Genomic DNA, 21,298 nt, shown 5'->3' with positions numbered 1-21,298 from the left:
GTTCATTGGAGCCCACAACAAACCAAGGTCTCGGGCCTAACTTAACTGAAAAGACTAGCGATTATCGATGTGGAACTAAACCTGACACTCTATCATGTCACACATCGAGCTCAACTCTTCAGATCACACAATTCTGTGTGATCTCCGGAAGATGTAATCCAGGCTCTGAGTCAAACACGCTCCATGCTACACACAAACCTTGTGATCCTCCAAGAGGTTAACGAGCTCCCCCATCACCATTTGACCCATGAGATTTTCTAGATTTAACAACAATGGGCTTGAATACCACCGGTTACAGTCCAGAGCAGATTCGGCCTATCTTGCTATACCCACGAGCCCGCGCCTCTCAGTCCAGGTCAACAAACCAAGACCTCAGGCCCAACTCAACCCAAAAGATTATATGTGTATGGCTTGTTGAATTTGCTATTAGGATTCATCTCAATAAATATTGGGAAAATGCAATATCATAGCCTCATGCAATAATATTCCAGTGATGTAGAAGATCATCGATGCTGAATCAAAATTAGTTACTGGTGGTGAACTAATAGTGATCACCACCTGGTAAATGCATGATATGATGTTGATCAATTGTTCATTATCGCCGGGTTGAATCACTTACTGGTGGTGACCAAACGCTAATCACCACAAGAGTGCACAACCAACCAGCAGTGATCGAATGATCGTCACCACCGGCTCATGCTATGAACCAACAACGTACAGGATCAGCAACGTCGGTTCAAACTTCAAACCGACGATGACCTAGCCGTTGTCACAGCTAGATAAAATGGTGAACCGGCAGTGGTAGCAGATTACCACCATAGGTTTTGAACTGGCAGTGATATCCTTGGCTATCACGGTCAACAGTTCACCGCCGAGGGTCAGTACCGGCAGCGGTGGAAGGTTCCGAACCAGTGGTGGTGACCTTTTTGTAGTAGTGCACATATGTATATATTTTTCTTGCTTAATCAATTTTGAGACAGATTATGAGAAAGAATGTTCTCCTAACAAACGGACTCTATTGATAATTCATTAAAAATCGTATTAATATATGTACCCTATTCCGATAATAAAATAATACCACTACATATATAAAATAAATGGTAAATTAATTTATGACAACTAGATAGGATTGTCGAGTATCTTAATCAGTTAAATTAATCACTGAACTTTTAATACTCATGTAACGAGATTCTAGGCAGGAGCATGGGTTGATTCATTCGTACCCTATAAAGAATTAGTTTGCCCAGGAAGGTTCCATCACTCCGATGCATCTTATAAGCAATGCACGGAACTATGACTAAAAAAACTAATGCCGAGATGGAGCTGATGGTGTGTTTAAGTCGTTGTCAGCAAGATAGAGGCATATTGCAATCAGCTAGACATAGATAAATAAAGTTATTTCATAACAAGATATAGTAGTTATATTATACTAAAGAAGCACGCATCATATCGTCATCCGGCCGGCCGGCCTCTCTCTCTCCGAACGTGTGTGAACGTGTCAAGCCGTCAACTACGGATCGTGCTATGCAGGGCACTCTTGCATTACTCGATTATTCACGGGCTTCGTACATGGGCTGTCCTACAGAAGCCAACTTCGCAAGGTTTGGTTGTAGCGGCATCTTAACATTTGGCGTAGGTGGCCAAGGAATTTTTTACCCGGGCACATGGGTGGCAGTCTAGTCTTCGGATTAAGCGTTATTAGTGTGCCTTTTTGTTTTAAGATCTTTTGTAAGGCTGTGTGTATCCTTGTTATACAGAGGCCGGAAGTGTTTCAAGGTCTTTGTATCATCTTGATGTAACGATCTTGAAATTAATAAAGCTTTCCTTATCAAAAAAAAAGGGCACTCTTGCATGCATTGTGCGTTCCACGTTCATAGATAAGCTCTCTTACCGTTACTTTTTAGGGCTTGTTTAGATCCAACTCAGGTAAAGTTTAGCTTGCTCCAGCTAAAGTTTAGCTAGCTGGAGTGTTTGGATCCATCAGCTAATTCAAATCATTAGACCATGCTACCCCTCATTTACACCCTAGTTGCCTCTCATTTCTCTCCAGCTGTTTTCTCTCTCCTCTCATACTGGTGGCGGTCGTGCCCCTCCAAGCCTCCTCAATAGACGGCGAGATCCTGACCCCTTCGCCGATTTCGACGACTGCTCTGGTGGATCTTCCTGCCACGGCGGCCACGACGTTTCTTCCCCACCTGATGGCATCCATGGCGCACTCCCCGAGGTGGCGCACGGGCAGCCTAGGCGGCGCATCCGAAGCGCCGGACGTGCACATGGCGGCGGCGCCCCCCGCGGTCCTCTCCCCATACACCAGCAATGACACATCTGGGCGCTCCCTCTCTCCTTCACCCATGACGGCTAGTGCATCGGCGGTGCCCCTCACTCCCCCAATAGCGTCGTCCCCTCCCCCGCCCTGACGGTGGCTGTGACCGTCCTTCTCCACCTCGACGGTGACAGTGGCGACTCCCCTCCGCCGGTGGCGGCGACCATCTCTGGTGGTGCCGACCTCCCTACGGTGGCGCATGGAGAGCCCAGGCAGCGGATCTAGCATCCACAGCGTGCGGATCCAAAGTTCCAGATGAGCGAAAGGGAAGAAGCGAGCGATGTGAGCCACCACCACCATCGCCCCTCGTGGTCCTAGCTCTCAATCCACTGCCGGACAATCGATGTGTTGCAACCATTCATCTTGTCGTCATCATCCTTCGGACCACACGCGACAATGCAGATCTTTGCCCTGGCCCCCCATAGGAGTTTCTCAGCTGCCGACTGGCTGGCCCTCCGTGCTCCTAGCCACCATCACGCTCTTCTTCTATTGTGGTTCCACGTTCATAGATAAGCTTTCTTATCATTACTATCTGGAGATCCTCTATGAGCCACATGATCCTCGTGCGATGCAAAAGTATCATGCCCCCGCGTTTAATAATATTGTTAGATGGCGCGTAATGCAAGAGCACAACCATTTGCTAACTCGCTCCACAGCTGTTGACATATCAGCAACAACACGACCATGGACACTACCGCCACCATCTTTTCTAGAGAAAAGATTTCCCCCCTCTTTATTATGCAATTAGAGCTTGTTTGGCTGCTTTCATATCCACCTCAATTTACGTGCTTGAAGTAGATTGGAGTAGAAATTAGTTGATTTTTCACCTCAATCCACCCCCAATACATGCGGATTGAGATGCGTTGGAGTGCAGCCAAACAAAGCCTAAAGCTTTTAAGATTTTCATATATCACTGGAAGTTCAAAACGTATCTTAAGCATGCCCGCCAAAGCTAGATTAAAACCCATCCACATTTTGCATTCATGAGCTCCTTGTAGCTGATGCTGAACTTGCCAGTACTTGCAAACGTAGTATCCACGTAATAGTTTACCAATAGGTTGTTGAACCACTACATGACATAAATACACAATCGATCAGAACATATAGAGAGCATGCACGATATAATAGCACACACGACTTTTGATATCTACCGAGAAGTTGTGCCTGACTTTTATTCTGTTGCCATTCTTCTTCTCGGATCTTAAATCGAGGGATTCTAGAATCTCGAAGTACATCTTGTAAACACTATACGAAAACCACGGGAGTCAATGACAAATTTAACATGTACCCTTCTTTTGGAGTATCCAAATAGTCATAACAAAATGGCCGCTCCAAACTAAGGATACATTTGAAATGCAATCTAGTGGCCCATGACACCCTCGCTGCACCATTCAAACAATACAAGTTTCAGATCTTCAAATATGAAAAGGGGTGATCCTAGTAGCTAAATATACGCTTGAAGTAGCCTTTTTACTTACCCGAACTGGTGGGCGGCAAGGACATAAATCCTTCGTCTTTCCCATGATGTCTAGCAAGACGTGAATTGTGCTTTCGAAGACATTCTTCTCCAGGTGCATGAGTCGATAGCATGGGGCGTATCCAGCTACTTCCAGTACGACAGTTACTTGAAAAAACTTGACTTCTTGAAAGGAACGATGACAGGTAGTTCCTCTATCTTATCCAACTTTCTCTTCCTTGTCGTGTTCCCCTCTTTTTTATTCTTTTTGAACTTGACCTCTATGTCCTTCACCATGCCAAACACCCGTTCCCCATACCTCATCTTTTCTTGCATTGGTTTGGCAGTTTGTGGCTCGTCCTTGTTGTCGAAGTACTCATTCATCACACCTGATCAGTACCAATGCCCTCTAACGAGGAATTGCATGTGCCTCATGTGCACCATCTTATTGGATCCCTTAAGGTAAGCGTAGCAGGTACCATCAAGGCAAACTGCGTAGCCGAACTTCCCTTTGATCTGCCCCAATAGTGAAAAGACTAGGGTAATCGATGATGGTGACAAACATGATGACTTTGAGAGTGAATTTCTTTATTATTTGGGATGCATCCATTATCTCAAGTCCTTTCTCCAATAGTAGCTTCATGTACTCCATGCTCTAGGAACACATATATATCAAAGCTGGGCTACTTCGGTCTGGAAATAAGCATGGTCAGCAAAGGATACCTGTGCTTCTGACACAACCAGGGAGGTAGGTTATAGATGATAAGGATGGCCGGCCAAGTGCTATGCGAACTGTTGAGGTCACCGAGCGGATTCATCCCATCGGTACTCATCACAAACCTGACATTCCTCGCCTCCTTGCCAAACTCTGGGAATGTGGCATCAAAACACTACCACTATAGGGTATTGGTAGTGTGTTGCAACTTGCCATCATCCTTCGTGAGATCACCAGATGCATGCCAGGACATCAGCTAGGCATCCTTGGGGTTCTCGAATATACAACGCAGGCGATCGATCACGAGCAGGTACCAAATCGATAGGGCAGGAATTCTCCTCTACGTGTAACCCTCTTCCCCTCATGAGACGAGATCTGCTTCGCATTACTCTTCTTGGCCACCTTCTTCTTTGGCCCACCCGAGGCTCCCTCGTCGTTCGCATCCACATGAACACTGGCATTCCTCTTATATCGACTCAAGCCATAGTGTGGATAGCTCTCCAAGCTCGCATACTGGCCCTGATACAGGATACAGTGGTTAGCGCAAGCTTGGAACCTTTGAAAATTCAGCATCACTAGCCGGATCAACTTCTTTGCCCGATAAGTATTGTTGGGCACCTTGTTATCCTTTGGAAGCACTAAACCAAGGATACGTAATAGGTCGTTGAAGCTAGTGTCAGACCAGCCAAAAAGAGCCTTTGGCATCAGCATTTGGATATCAAAATGCAACGCCCTCCATTGCTTCTGATAGTCCTTATAGAGCGGATCAATTGCCGCCTACTTCATCTCTTAAAAATTCTCTAGCCACCTCAGGCTCCCAAATTGAACATGGCCATTATCAAGGTAGTTAATTAATCCCTCAAAAGGCTCTGCATCCTCGGGCTCCAACATAGCCGGATCACCATCCACTTTTCCCCCACCGTCGACCATGTCTTGGACTAAATCATCCATCATGATGAAATCAGCATTGTTGCCAGCAACGCCGTGCCCGCCGGTTGATGATGATGAGGGTTCTCTTGCATGGTCTGCATTCACTGTCGTCAACGATGAGTTTACTCAAGATGCACTGCCACTCGCATCTACTTTTCCATGAAACCTCCAGACCATGTATTCATAGATGAAACCAAACCTGATCCTGTGAGATTGCACCACGCCGCCTTCATGGGCAAGCTTATTCTTGTTGTGAGAACACAGACATATGATTTCCTACCGCTTCACAATCAGACTATGCTTTCGAGTAGTGTCAACAAACTTTTTCACCCAACCTATGTAGGCCAATGATAGCGTCGATGTCTGGTACATCCATTCTGACCTTTCCATGCCATCGAACCTTACACATGCAGCGAACAAAACATAAGTATAGCAGTATTACAAAGAAATTACAGCAGATCAAGAACTAGATATGTTTTATCTCTCCTCCATGAAGAACTAGTTCTGATGTAGATCACCCAAATCTTCAAAAAGAGAGCAGAATAAGGATGTGGGAATGCATAACAACCTCCTGCGGTGTTCTCCTTCAAGGAATCCAAGAGCAAAACTCCTCCCTCTAAAAAATGGTGATTTTTTAGAGTTTTGGATCTCAAACACGTCAAATAGAGAGTTTGAGCTCATGGAGGAAGAAGGTGGGGGTGGCTGGGGGCTGCATTTATAGCCATCAATTAACGGAGGCAGGCATTATAAGGGCGGTCGCCTCCGTTAATCGCCCATTAATGAAGGCGATCGCCTTAGCTCAACCGCCTCCGTTAATCGGTTAACCGAGGAAGTCGTTCGCCTCCATTAATAGTCCATTAACGGAGGCAGTCTCCTTATGGTGCCCACCTCGGTTATTCGATTAACAGAGGTAGACGTCTAAAGCTGCCTGCATCTGCTAATGGTTAACGCACGCAGGCACTAGCCATGAGCCCTGCCACCAATTAACGGAGGCGGCCGCCCAGTGTAACACACTAAAATTTGTTCTTTTGAAAATAGGATTAAAATAATTTATTTATGAATTTTTGTGCACATGAAATATAGGAAAAAGAGTATTTTTCATTATATTAAAATTCACCATAAGGAGTAGCTACATGGATGTGCATACATGCTGGTGCATTTGATTTATTGCAATGAGTGGTTGAATCCAAAATTCAAAATGAATTCAAAATGCTTTTGAAAATGAATTTGAAAATGGCTTTGAAATAAAGAAAAGAACGGAAAAGAGAATTGGAAAATAAAAGAGTTTTGAAAAGTTTGCAAAAGTTTAGTTTTGGAAACCTCCCAAAAGTTCTCATCTTGAAAAGATATTTGAATTTGATTTGGATCATATTTGAATTTGGATTTGAAAATAGAATCTAGAAAAAGAAAAGAAATAAAAAGAAAAAAAAACAGTCAATCTCTCCTTTCTGGCCCAGCTGGCCCGTTCCCATCTTCTCCCACGTGGTTCACTTCTCCCCCGCGGCCCGCTTCTCTTTTTCCACTTCTCCACAAGGCCCAGTCGGCTGGCACAGCAACGCCACGTCGCCCGCTCCCGCTCCCGTGTGGCCCATCTGCTCACTTCCTCCGCGCACATCCCAGCGTCGCCCGCGCCGCTTTCCCTCTTCCCATGCTTTGTTGCTGACAAGTGCCCCCCCCCCCCCGAGTCAGCACCATCCCTTACCTCTGTCATAGTCGAAGCGGGCTCCGCACTCGAGAGTCTGAAGTTGCCCTGCCTTGTCCGCCTTGCCGTGCGCGCCCAGATGATCCCCAGGCCATAAATAGCAGTCGTCCGCATCGTGTCGCCTCCCTACCAAGCTCTAGAGCAAGCCGCATCCGCCGAGTCACTGCGCCGCCGTAGCCCTAGGCATCGCCGTCGACGTCGTCCGCCATCTCGAGCTCATAGCGCCGTCTCCATCCGCTCCATGCCACCGTTTTTTGTCGTGGTAAGTTCGCCTTGGCCTCCTCTTGCTCTCTGTATCTTTCCCAAGTCGAACCATGGCCCGTAGGCCATTTTTCCGTGCACCGCTCACCGCCGACCATGTCCTGCACCGCCTGTAGTCCTGTTTTGGCCACCTGTCGTTTCCCTCTCCCTCCTTGTTTTAATCTGCACCATCCACTTTAGATCCAACGGTCCAGATCTCACCGTACCCCTTCGCCTACTAATTTTGCATAAGAGCCCCTGCAGTTTCGCGTAATATAACCCGCAGTCCATGGCGCACATCCAGAATATGTTTTCCTATTTCAAAAGCGTAGTTTCTTTCTAGTAGATTCAAAATACGTTTTCTTTTTTCAAAAGCGTAAAATCCCTCCGTTAGATTCAAAATATATTTTCTTCTTTTGAAAACGTAGTTTCTTTGGTTAGATCCAAAATACGCTTTCATCTATTTACAATTTTGCCACTAATCTTGTTTTAGCCATAAAATCTTTGTTTTAACTCTGATTTGACCTGTTCAAGTTGCGTTAGATTCGTAATTGTGTAATATACATATTTATACTACTGTTAAATATATTTCCAACTTTTAAAATTTGAGGTTAAAATTTAATCTATAATTTTATTAAAAAAAATCTTGTTTAGTTCATAACTTTTCCGTTATAGCTCCAATTAGCGTGGTTTTCGCGTCTGTGTGTTCGTAGTAATGTGTAGAACATCTTTAAAACATTTTTACTTGTTTCATATGTTTGGTGTACTTTTCTAATTTATTTCTATTGTTTGCTTCGTATATGATTGCATGAGTGCTTGTGTGGTGCTTTATGATCATGTCCAGTCGGTGAGCTTTACGTGTTGATCAAGAAGGAGTTCCATTGAAGGTTTGAACTAGAAGAAGGATCTGAGTCTAAGGCAAGTATAGCATATGATCTTCCTTGTTGTCCAATTCACTTTAATAATTTAATCATATGCATGTGTCTACCTTGGCGATCATAGTAAGTTTCCTAGCTATTTAATATCCTAGATTCCTTGTTACCTATGTGGTATTGCATTGGGTAGTATGATGCTAGTGCTCAAACTAAAGCATGATCTTGTAACTTGACTAATGAATTATGCAATAAACACTAAAAGATGTTTTTTAACAACATGGAACAGGGGGGCTAGAGCATTGGACTATTTTATGGTGCTCTAGATTTCTCTCCCTAAGGACTTATCTGTAAGCGAACATCCGGGACTTACAATACAACTGTAAGGGCTACATGGCTCTAGCTTTAGCTCAGTATGATGACCTTTTTCTAGCTCGTTAGTGGTTATCTTTTTTGGCGTAAGAATGGCTTGCCGAATCAAGTATAGTGCAGCCTCTATCCCCTTGTGTATAGGTTGCACGTCATTGTGCCATCGGGAAGGGGGGCTCTACGTCTGTTTGCTGAGTGAATCTAATGACCCTATCTTGTTAGACGGACCTTTGAAAGGCTTCATAGTGAACCCTACTGACCTTCCTTGGTAGTGGGTCAAGAGGCTGATCACCTCGGGCGAAAGGGTAAATCATGACTTATAGTGAAAATGTACAACCTCTGCCGAGTGTAAAACTGGTATATCGGTCGTGCTCACGGTCACGAGCGGCCTTGGACCCTTACGGAATAGACGATGAACACTGATGATACTGATGATAAAGATGCTCAGTAATGGTTAATTGTTTATGCTATTCATTATTCATGTTTACCTGATCATGTGTTTATATGGGCTTGTGAATAAACTTGTTGCCACCCAATTGCTAAAAGATGACGCATTAAAAGCTAATTGCAGTTAAACCAGTGTCAGCCTTTTGAGCCTCATGAACTCCATGTTATATTTGTTGAGTACGACATGCACTTACACTTGCTTTACTTTTTAAATCTTTGGAAAAATCCCGGATGGGTACCAGATTGCTAGAGTTTAGAGGAATTAGGCTTGTGATCAACCAGTTAGTTGACCCTGTGGAATTGGAGTCTTCACCCGAAAATCTGAGTTGTCTTTCCGCTGTTTGTTGTCCAAGGTTATATTATTTATACGAAGTACGTTATATATTGAGCATTGTCTTTCGATATTACCCTTATTTATAGTTATATGTGAGATTTGACTTCCTGGGCTCACATATGGTGTGTATCTGGTTTTGTTCGTAAAACCGGGTGCTACACCCAGTCTTCTTGCCTACATTAATAAATGAGCAATGCCTCGTGAAATCATTTGTGTAGTAGCGATAATGAAAAATTACTACACATACAGTTCATGAAAAGATAATTTAAATGTCTTGAGAAGTGGGAGAGGTTATTGCAAACTATATGTAAGTATATCTACTTGGCCTTTGAAATTGTTTTGGAGCAAATAATAATCGTAAGGCTTAAATTTTAAGAACCTCCTGAGGTTAGCATCAGTACGCATCCAAGATCTTAGTTCAAGCTCTACTACTGATCTTAAGTGATGTGGTGCAGGTTTTAAATAACTGAATACTTAAGAGTGGAGTTTAGAAACTAAAGTCCTTATTTTTAATGAAATACACAAAAGCAGATTTGATAAAAGATATACCAAGCACAAGAGTTTCAACCTAACTTGAGGGTCAAAATTTTGTAGCAACAAACAATATTAAAATTTGAAAAACAAAATATAGATTCATGGCCTCTTAAGATATGGACAACAACAAAAGCCACAATAGTTTAACTAAACGCATACTCGAGAGACACAAATGTTCCATGTAAAGAGGGAATAAGGCATTGATAGAGGTGCAAAACCAATACATCAGTATATAATAAGTTTGTCAAAACTAGGTAGACACTACATAGTATCTATGATGCTTATTTTTTAGAAAATAAACAATGTGAAAAAACATGCAAATTAATATAATTGATTTTTATTAGTCATATATATTAAACAGTAAAATGTTTATGTCTTCTAAAACGCTAGCCCGTACAGGAGGACGGGTTTATGTACTAGTTACACGTAAAATCATTCATACAGATACAGATATATTACTGTTGTAAAAGCCATATATAAGGGAAATACTAACAAGGCACGACTTCATTTTTCATACAACGCTTCCTCTTGGCAGCTTTTGTTTTTAGCTCTGGGATTTCACTAGCATAAACATAGCTGTAGTAGGGTGGTATCTCAGATTTCCATGCTAGGACCTCAAATTTTCCCTGTGGCTTAATGCTTCCATACACAAGATCGTGGAGTTTTATCTCGGGAACATCCTCTTGTGAAGAGCGTTGATGCTCACAGTGAACAATGAAATCTTCAGAGCGTGCAGCAATTCTCTCGAAACGTGCAGGCCTATTTTGGTTCATAAGATCGATTGGATGATCGCCAAATCTGGAGACATGCTTCTGGTAAGACCCTCTCAAGAATGCCAAAACCTTGCACCAGAAGTGAATGTCAAAGTTACCCCTCAGCACAAGAGAAGTGACGTTTGCAGCAATGAGGGAACCATTCAGTGTCCTGGATATCTCCATGGCTATGCCTGTAAGCCTTGGATGTGTCTTGGGATCCAGGCTTCCAAATGTAAGTGTCTTGAAGAAATACCAATATGCCTCCTGGGATAGATACTTTAGAGTTAGTGCTTGTGTTGTTCCAAACTTTATGATCTTGTCAGACCGACTTGTGACTATGATTTTACTACTGCTTTGGACGCTCCATTTAAAAGCAGAATACAACCTTCCCCATGTATCTTCGTCGAGATCCCCAATTAACTCAACAACTAACAGTCTCCTCTCACTATTCGAGTTCGACAAGCTACTTTGATGCTTCATCCCACATCTTTCGTTGGAAAAAGGATGCTCACCATCTATAAAATCATGTTTGTGCAGGAAGAAGATTTCCGAGAAATGGTTGCGGATTCTTTCATCCTTACACACATGGGCAACAAGGGTGCTTTTCCCAACTCTGCCAGGACCGACAATCGGTAGGACCTCCAATTCTTCAGTACTACCAGACTCACTGTGAAGCAGGAAGTTGATGATGAGTTCTGTCTCCATCTGGCGCCCAAACATGCAGTTCCTCAACAGGATATGCATGCTGTAGGGCTCACGGTACATGCGGGGATAGCTCTCCAAAAAGAGGATCAGCTCACTGGCATCAAGGACCATGGAGCTCAAACTGTCGAGCACTCCATTCATTTCTTCCAAAATCTGTGTACTAGTTCCACTACTGGAGAAACAGAAGTTTTGGGCAGAAATTGCTTTGGAGGATTGTGAAGAGTGACTCACAATGTGATCTTTATCCTTCTCTTTGTTGTGAGATTGGCATCTGTAGGCTTCGATCATGTAATATCCTCGATGCATGGCGTCTCTCAGCATGTCAAGCTGCTGGAGCATAGCTTGGTTTGTGATGCGCCGCCCCATGGCCTCGTCGACAATGACCTTCACTCTCAGCAGGACCTTGTCCAGGCGATCCTCAACTTTGAGTGCTGGTGGCTTTGAGAGTTTTCTGAGGACAAAGTTTATGGATCTTGTAGTAAGCTCACCCAGAACTGCAGAAAGGCAAATCTCCATTTGGGGCTCTATCTTCTTAGGACGAGAAACAGAAGATGGGCAGGACAGCAGGCAGTAAGTTTGGTGTTTCTGAGACTGTGTTTTTCTATGTTTCTTATCAGAACTCCAAGGAGAGCAAAGACATATATATAAGAACTAACCTGAGAAGAAGTCAATAGCCGACACTGGGGCTGCTATGAGTTGTCCGGACATTGGGGCTGCTATGAGTTGTCCGGACATTGGGGCTGCTATGAGTTGTCCGAACATTGGGGCTGCTCAGCCTCAAACTAAATGTTGTGATTGACATTGTCTGTGTCATTGTCAACAACTATTACCCAACCTTTGCTTCATGGGACACTGCACCATCACCATTTATGATCTATGCAATTGGGTTTCCATGCAACATACTGTACTTACGTTGATTCCTTACTCTCCCCTGTTTCTAGTCTTCTATGTCAGGCAGAGGGTCTCGATCAAATACTAACTCAGTCTTCCAGTACCTTCACATATTGGGATGCCACTATCTGCCAATTTTAGATTTTTTGCCACAAAATATTGGTCACACTTCCTGATCATGATATCTCCAACAGTAAAATATTATTTCGAAAGGCTATAGTTCTGCACATATCCCTACACCTAAAAAGCCTTCAGGGAATCGTCCACAGGGCAGAAGCAAAACAATCCGCAAAAACACCGACAGAGAACAAAATTAGAGTCCGATCCGATCTTGTATGTAGATATCCCGAGTCTGCTCCAAATCTTCGATCTTCGAACACCGGTCGATGCACCTGAACACGAAGGGCGCAGCCTCGCCTGTTCACCGCCGCGCTCCCGGGGTCACGCCGCCGCCTATGGGTGCAACCGGCAACGCGCAGCCTCCTGCAGGCGCTCCCTGCCACACTCCGCCTGCTGACGCTGCGCCTGGCCACGTGCCGGCGCCTAGTCGAGCAGCAGGTACCCCAGACACGGCAGACTTGGAGATGGCCAAAAACACTTGTTCAGTTGGTTGATCATCAGAGTGTTCTGCAGCCGGCACAACATCAGGGTCCAACGATTCCCAAAGAGCATCGACCGCATGCAGGACTTCGGGGGCACACCGGTGATCCTTACTCCACTTGGCGTTGCACTTGTAGCATAACCCCAATGTCGATGGTACGCTTTGACAGCAGCCAAAGCACCAGAAGCTGAAGATGTTGCCATGGGCTCGGCGGCTGCAGGCTTCGCCACGGGCTTGTCGACACGAGGCAGAGGTGTGGGTAGCGGCAGCGCGGTCCGTGGTGTGGGCTTAGAAGACCACTCAACGGGTGCCGACGAACAGAACAAAGACGGTGCGCCCGCTTGGCCAGCCACCTCCTCCTGCACAAGAGCCATGCAGATAGCAGCATCGAGTGTTTGTGGTCTAGAAACCAGAATCATAGCTTTGAGGTCGGGCCGAAGGACATCGATAAAGCTCATTGTATAGAACAGGGGATCAGTAGAGGCAGAATAAGATTTGAGGTGATCAATTAACACTAAGAAACGCTCGACATATTCCGACACCGTAGAAGTTTGTTTGATGTGGAATAAATGACGGATTAATGCTTCCTTCTGATCTCGATCAAATCGATCGTGCAAGGCTTGACAGAAGGCTGTCCAATTTGCAGTGGCTGGGGTGCTTTCGATGGATTCATACCAGCTAGCAGCGGCGCCTTCCACATACATGGTTGCGACGCTAACCCAAAGTGAGGGATCTACGGCGTACATGATGAAGTAGCGCTCGCAGCGGGAATGCCAGAGGCGTGGGTTTTCGCCATCGAATTTAGAGAATGGAAGTTTAGGAAGACGTCCAGTTGGATGTGGAAGGTCATGGGTGTCGTGCGGGGTTGGATGGCGAGGAATGGAAAGTGGTGGACGAGGAGGTATGTAGAGCGGAGGGGGCGCGGTTGATGCAGAGAAGGGTGCGGATGCGGAGGAAGGTGCGGAGAAGGGTACGGTGGAGCAGGTGGCCGGTGCGGAAGCTGTGGTGTCGAGCGCGGATGAAGGGGAGGAGGAGGAGGAGGAGGAGGCGGGGGGTCAGATTGCTTACCCATGACTGGGACATGAGTCCAGACCGCCCCGGTCCCGAACCCACCATCCCGGTGAGATGATGCCTCGCCGTGCCCACTGGGCGCAGAGGAAGAAGAGGCGACGACGGTAGGCCATTGAGGCAAAACGTCGAACACCTTAGAGTCGCGACCTTGGGAGAGCTTCTGCATCTCGAGTCGTAGGTCATCGATGAGCGCCTCCATCTCTGGGCGCCAACTACCGAGGTCCGTGGCGGCCACCTCAAGGGCGATGACATGGTCGTCGCACTCATCTTGGAGGAGATCGATGCGGACGGCCTCCAAATCGGCAACGCGACGGCCGATGGTGTACGCCGTGTCGGCGCCCGCGAGCTCGATGGAATCGAGGCGTTTGTCGACGGCGGCGTCGCGGGCGGAGTGGCTAAGCTCGAGATCGGCGAAGCGCCGCTCCCACTGCTCGTTGTGCTCGTCGAAACGACGCCCAAAGTCCTCCTTTGACTTCTGGATCTCCTCCAGGACCAACTTGAGATTCGGCTCCATGGCTCCCAGAGAGCGTTGCAGACGGGTAAAGTGGGTATGATGGGGATCGGAGGCCAGGACTCGAACAGAAATCTGATACCAATTGTAAGGGTAAACTACTAGAAGGAGAAAGTACTAGAAGGAATAACCGAAAGAACAAGCAGTGAACGGCGCGATGGCCGGATTTTCTCAGAAACAAAGTTTTGTTTTGTGTCTATCATCCGTGCCCTCCCTCTCTCCTTGCTGCTACTTAATACATTTACTAGGCTTGCCACATTGGGCCAACAATCCTTGTATTGGGCCGACGCAGTCTCTTAGGCCGGACAGCCCGAGCAGCCCCCTCTTCAGCTTCAGGCGCGTCAGCCTCCTCTTCAGCTTCCAGCGCGTCGTCCTCAACTGTCACAGGCACGGGTAGGGGCAGGCTGCTAACACACCAACCCGGGGCTCTCCCAGCCATGAGCTGCCGCCTAGAAACGCGCCGACGCTCGCGGTCGGTGCCGGCCAACCAGGGCGTGCAACCGGCCACGCGCCACCACCTGGGGCCACGGCCGGCCAAGCACCGCCACCCCTGGCCGCGCTTGGCGGCCAGCTGATGGGGCCGGTGCCCGCGGCGAGGCCGGCACCGAGGGCGCCAGGAGCCCAGCAGCGGGGAGGACAGCGTGGAGCTAGAAACAATGCTATGCAGAGCAAAGAAGAAATATTTCCCCAAGATTCAAGAATGGATAAACCATTTAGACTAAAGAAGAGAGTTATAGTTTCCTCCATTCTCCTTTTCTTTTTCCCTTTCATAGTCCCCTAATCTTTTAGGTGTTTTTTTCTTGGGAACGTATCCTGTGCAAACCAAGCAAGCTGTAGGATCCCCGTTCGATGGCTAGGGAGAGAGGTGGGGTAATTTTACAAAAAAACGCCCGCCATTAGCCTTAGTAATCTCATTTTTTTCAAATGACCCCTCCCTAATCACATTATGTGAGTCGCTTCGTTTCTGCCCCGCCGCCTCTTTGTTCTCCCGTACACGATCGACCCCATGAACTCCGACGGCCGCGAGCCGCCCTCCGCCCTCGACGGCCGTGGGCCGGCGCTCGCCCTCGAAGGCCGTGAGCCCCCGCTCGCCCTCAATAGCCGTGAACCCCCGCTCGCCCTCGACAGCCGCGAGCCGCCGCTGGCCCTAGACGACTGCGAGTTGCCGCTCGCCCTCGACGGCCGCAAGTCGCCGCTCGCCCACGAAGCCATGGACTCTGGCATGCGCGACGCCATGGACCGCACGTACGCGCACTGTGGACTTGGAAGTGGCAGCCCTTCATGGCGTGGTTAGTTTGTTCTTTAAGATTTTCATCTTCATTTTGATAGAAATTGATCTGATCTGATCAGTGATACTGTCCTTGCGTGTAGTGGACGGTGAACATTTGAAGCCTATGGTTGGAATGATATTTGATACACTCACAGATGTGGCGATATTTTATAAATCGTATGCACACGAAGCTGGTTTCTCTGTTCGTGTTGGTCAGCACAAGAAGCAAAATGAGGAAATATTATTCAAGCGGTTTTGTTGTTCAAGGGCAGGGTACAGAAAGGAGATCGTACAAGATGTTAGTGATCAATCCAGAAAAAAAAGGAAGACACCAAATGTGATGGAAACCAGATGTGGCTGTGAGGCACATATTGTTGTCAAGCTTTGCAGTGACAAGAAGTATCGAATACATTCAATGGTTGAGGAGGATTTGTGTCGCCAGATAAAAGGCACTTGCTAAGATCCAACCGTAAAGTTAGTGAGAGGGCAAAGAGTACTTTGTTCAATTGTCATAAGGCTAGCATTGGCACATCCCAGGCATTTCGACTTCTCCAAGTCAGTGACGGTGGATTTCAGAATATTGGTTGCACGCTGAGGGATTTGAAGAACTATTATCGTGACTTGAGGAGCAAAATCAAGGATGCTGATGCACAAATGTTTGTGGGACAACTTGAGCGGAAGAAGGAAGTAAATCCTGCCTTCTTTTATGAGTTTATGGTGGATGAGCAAGGACGACTTGTTCGTGTCTTTTGGGCAGATGCCACATGCTGGAAAAACTGTAGTGTTTTTGGTGATGTGCTTTCGGTAGATTCAACATATACCACTAACCAATATAATATGAAGTTTGTGCCATTTACTGGAGTCAATCATCACTTGCAAAGTGTTTTCCTTGGGGCAGCATTCTTGGTTGATGAAAAGATCGAGTCATTTGTATGGTTGTTTCAGACCTTTCTTAAGGCTACAGGTGGAGTAGCACCTCATCTAATCATAACAGATGAAGATGCGAGCATGAAGGCTGCTATTGCTCAGATTCTACCAAATACAGTTCATAGACTTTGCATGTGGCATATCATGGAAAAGGTACCTGAGAAGGTCGGGCCCTCCATAAGAGAGGATGATGAGTTCTGGCGTACATTACACAAGTGTGTTTGGGGCTCCGAGAATTCATATGAGTTTGAGACTCAATGGAATTCTATCATGACAACATATGGGCTCATGGGAAATGAGTGGTTTTCCACAAAGTTTGATATTCGAGAATCATGGATTCCAGCATACTTTATGGACATACCTCTAGCAGGAATCCTTAGGACTACATCACGATCGGAGAGTGCAAATTCTTTTTTTAACCGTTTCATTCATCGAAAATTGACCTTTGTTGAGTTTTGGCTAAGGTTTGACACAGCTTTGGAGTGCCAGCGCCAAGAGGAGTTGAAAGCCGACAATGCAAGTCTTCACACCAATCCTAAATTGATGACACCATGGGCCATGGAGAAGCAATGTAGTGCAATATATACACATGAAATTTTTAGTAAGTTTCAGGAACAACTCATAGTTGCAAGAGACCATTGCATTATTCAAGGGATTTCGGAGTCCGAAGATATGAAATTTGTCACCATTAGCAGCCTATCTGGAAGAGAGCGAGTGGTTCAGATGAACAAGTCAAACATGTTTGGTACGTGCTCCTATAAATTATATGAGTCCTATAGCATCCCGTGCCGTCATATTATACAAGTGCTTAGAGGCGAGAAGCACAATGAGATACCATCGATTTATATTATGAAGAGATGGGAGAAAAAATGTAAAAGGTGAGTTTATACGGCTGTTTTGTTTTGTTCTATGAATGTAATGTTTTTCTATGTGCAATAGTGCTGATCAGATCTTTATTTTCACAGAGAAGTGTTCTTCGACGACGAAGGTAACCTTCGGGATGAAAAGGCTGAAGATCCTAAGGAGGTGGCAATGCGAAAAAAAAAATTTCAGATTCACGCAACAAGTTTGAAGATCTTAACCAAATGGCCAAGAACTCTGAACAAGGGATGGAGTTTTTATATTCTAGTTTATCCAACCTTGTAGAACCTCTCCAAAAGATCATTCCTGCTGCTACAGTTACTAAACAGGATGAGTTTGAATCGTTCCTTGGTAGCAAAATTCCACATGAAGTCGAGATACATCCACCAAATGATATCAAGTCCAAAGGGCAGTGCAAAAGAATTAAGAAGAGCAAGGAGAAGAAGGCACCAAGAAAACGGAAGTGTGGAAAATGCAAGCTAGTAGTGGATCATGATGCACGAAATTGCCCAAACAACGTTGTTGGCTGATTGTAAACACCTTTTTGTACTAGTGCTAATTTTCAGTGTGTGAGTTTTGCTGAGTTTTGCTACAATCAGTATGCTCTTTCTGCGATTATTATGTTCTGCTGTCATATGTACTCCAGGAGGTAGCATGCTGATCACTGTATCAGTCCAAAACAGTTGTGACTGTACTCCAGGAGGGATTGCACAATTGATATGCAACATTCTTGCTTCAGAATCTATCCTATGAATCTTCTGGAATTTTAAACTGAAACATTTGACTGTACTCCAGTATGTTTGTTGATTAAAACTATATCTGATGCAGCAAAAGAGAGATTAGAAAACCAATCAGAAAACAAAGATGAAGTATAACTCTATATGAAAAAGAAAACAAAGAATCTGACATTGGCATTTCACAGGGTTACAAAACAATATGACAAGGAGGAATGTAGTACATATTAGCTTTAGCTTTAGACAAATTGGACATCAAAACATCCTTTTGTTCAGGCATTACACACAGAAGGCACAATTGCCATTGGCATTACATAGCACCGAGCAACTGAGATACAGTTTTTACATGTACTTCATGGTCGCAGAACCTGCACTTTCAGGCAACCCTACGCAACCTTGGCTACATCCAGAGTCCCCGAGCGACGCAGAGCCCGACTCGACGAAGGAGACCCCAGGACCGGCACAGCGCCTCCGACACGGCGTCATGGCGGGCGAGGTGGAGGTGGGTGGCCGTGGCCAGGCGCGGCGGAGCCTGCTCGTGGTGGAAGCTGGAGCCCCGCGGCGTTGAGGCGGGCGTGGCAGAAGGCCATCTCCATCCGGCGAAGCCTGTGCGGACGGCGAGCACGGGAGCGGCGGGCGGCGTGAGCGGGCCGGCGGAGGGCACGAGCGCAAGGGGGCGGCTCCTCTGGCGGCCGGCTGGATCGGAGGACCGTCCCCAATCGCGACTCGCGAGACGGGGGAGAAGAAAGAGGGGATCGGCGCGTTGTGACTGAGGGCGTATGGGGTCTTTTTTGCAAAACGGACTGAGTGCTGGCGGGCGTTTTTTTGTAAAATTACCCCACCTCTCTCCCTAGCCATCGGATGGGGATCCTACGATCTTGATTGAAAGTTTGCAAGTTTGCACAGCTTGCTTGGTTTGCACAGGATACGTTCCCTTTTTTCTTTCCGTGCTTTGCTATGTACTTTGTACTCTGCTCTCTGCTCGCTGTGCTCCTGCTGAACCCTTTTTGGTTTTTTTCCGTTTAATATATTTTCAGTAGGTGCTCCTTGCCCCTCCTGTTCCCTCAAAAAAAACGTGGACCTCCGCCTCCCTTCCTCCGTGCGTTGAATCGAGAGCGCTTGGCCTCCTCCCGTTCGTGCGTGAGGTAAGATAAGGATGGAGCCATGGAGATTTTTTTTAACATTCTTTGTAAACTAATTTTAAATCGTACATTGTTTATTATTTTTTCAACACTAACACTTTTGGCCGCGCCTATTGCCATGGCACGGCGAAACGCCGGTGCCGCGCCATGCCTGGTGGCGCGGCGAGAGGGATGACGTGGCGAAGACCGGGGCGTTGACCGGTGACGTGGCAGGGTTTGCCGCGCCACCGATCTTGGCGCAGCAGGCCTAGGTAAATATCGCTCGCTAGCCACCACCCCTCCCGCCTGCCTAGGAGCTAGCCACCCTCCCGCTTGCCTGCCCGCCGCGCCCGCAACGCCGCCGCCGCCACGCCTGCACGCCGCCCGCCGCGCCCGCACGCACCCGCCACGCCGGCCGCGCCACGAACGAAGGCGTGCCACCCCCTCCGGCCACGCACGCCGGCTGCCTGCCGCGCCACGGACGCCCTCACTACAATTTAACCCTCGCTGAGGTGAATTTTGGTGCCTATTTCTTCATAATCAAAACCCTTATACCTTCACTACCCCTTTATATTAATTGTTAGCCATTAGATTGAGAGATTCTTTTAAAATATACTTTAGCCGTTAATTTATCTTATATTGTATTATTATTTATATACTTTAATTGTTAATTTTCTTATCGTGTATTATTAATTATAGCGAAAACAAATATCTAATTAAAAGACACGTGAAATATAAATCTATTTATGTGTTTTTTATGCACTGGACATACATATATATAGGGACAAATTTGGTTGGTTGAGTTTTTATGATTTAAATTGTTATATGCTTGTTTTCTTATATGGAAACATTAATCAAAATGATCATTTTACTCAAGCATATATTAAAAGCACTAGAACCTCCAAAATCATGCACAACATTGTTGATATCGTACTGCTATCAACATACACAAATCGTAAAACTTAGTGACCAAGGAGATAAAATTGTGACTATCCAAGATATCTCATATTTCTCACAGAAACACTGGTGGACAGCATATCCATACATAGAAGTTGCTCGTTTTCCTAGTAAAGTTGTTTAATATATCTGTTAATGTTACTTTGAATATATACATGTGCTTTCATATTGTGTTCCTATTGCATAACAAGTAGTTCAAATTTTACAATGCTACATAATGTTAATTTGAATATCGTTAATTTGAATACTCTAACCCTTTGTTTATCAATTTGTAATAGGATGGCCCCTCCCACGGAGCACCCGTTGTACCCCCTTCTTGAGGTGGAGTAGGATGAGCCGCACCGAGCACACTTCTTGAGTGACACCGACGCAGAGGTGCCCTTGCCTCTTTTGAGGCTCCGCACGCACACCAGGGCGCACCAGTGGGACCAACGTTATGCGCCGTACATATGGCATGTCGGCTTCCTCGAGTTTGTCCGTGTTGTCAACTACGGTCTTCTGCCCCTTGATCCAGCACTACTTACTGCAGCTGTAGATAGGTGCAAGTGCCTTCATTGTACGTAAACATTCTTATAACAAATTTGAGACAACTAACAGTCGTTCTATTCTTATAACATGTTGAGGCATGAGACCCACACGTTCCACCTATCTTGTGGCGAGATGACCTTGACCATGCAGGACGTGAAGGCTATCTTTGGCCTTCGGTTGGGGGGACTTCCAGCGACAGGTATAGTTGACAACGATCATTGGAGGGAGCTGGTGGCTCAGTTCACTGACTTTCTTCCACCGGACGACGAGGTTTCCAAGAAAAATAAGTGGGCTGTAGGGGACCAGGACGCCTAAGAGGGGGGTGAATTAGGCAACCTAAAAATCTAACCCTAAACTATGGCCACTTTTTCTAATCTTAGCAAAACCTATGCAAAAGATATACTATCTAAATGTGCAACTACGGTTTTGCTAGTGTGTTGCTAT

At 46.0% G+C, this 21,298-nt stretch overlaps 1 protein-coding gene and 1 pseudogene across 1 annotated transcript; one reads left to right on the top strand and one right to left on the bottom strand.

The window, feature by feature from the left end:
- Positions 1-10,410: 10,410 nt before the first annotated feature.
- On the bottom strand, positions 10,411-11,898 carry LOC136550799 (putative disease resistance protein RGA3). The gene has a single exon (XM_066542386.1). The coding sequence runs from the start codon at positions 11,896-11,898 to the stop codon at positions 10,411-10,413; it is 1,488 nt and encodes a 495-aa protein (XP_066398483.1).
- A 3,564-nt stretch (positions 11,899-15,462) lies between these two features.
- LOC136550729 (protein FAR1-RELATED SEQUENCE 5-like) lies at positions 15,463-18,816 on the top strand (annotated as a pseudogene).
- The last annotated feature ends 2,482 nt before the right edge of the window (positions 18,817-21,298 follow it).

The sequence above is a fragment of the Miscanthus floridulus genome, chromosome 4, assembly GCF_019320115.1.
Source record: "Miscanthus floridulus cultivar M001 chromosome 4, ASM1932011v1, whole genome shotgun sequence".
Classification (NCBI taxonomy): Eukaryota; Viridiplantae; Streptophyta; class Magnoliopsida; order Poales; family Poaceae; genus Miscanthus; species Miscanthus floridulus.
The sequence above is the reverse complement of the archived record's forward strand: the minus strand, read 5'-3'. Positions and strand labels throughout refer to the sequence as shown.

Bases quoted from the DNA above. Each gene is read 5' to 3' on its own strand.
- LOC136550799 (XM_066542386.1), bottom strand. From the start codon at position 11,898: ATGGAGATTTGCCTTTCTGCAGTTCTGGGTGAGCTTACTACAAGATCC.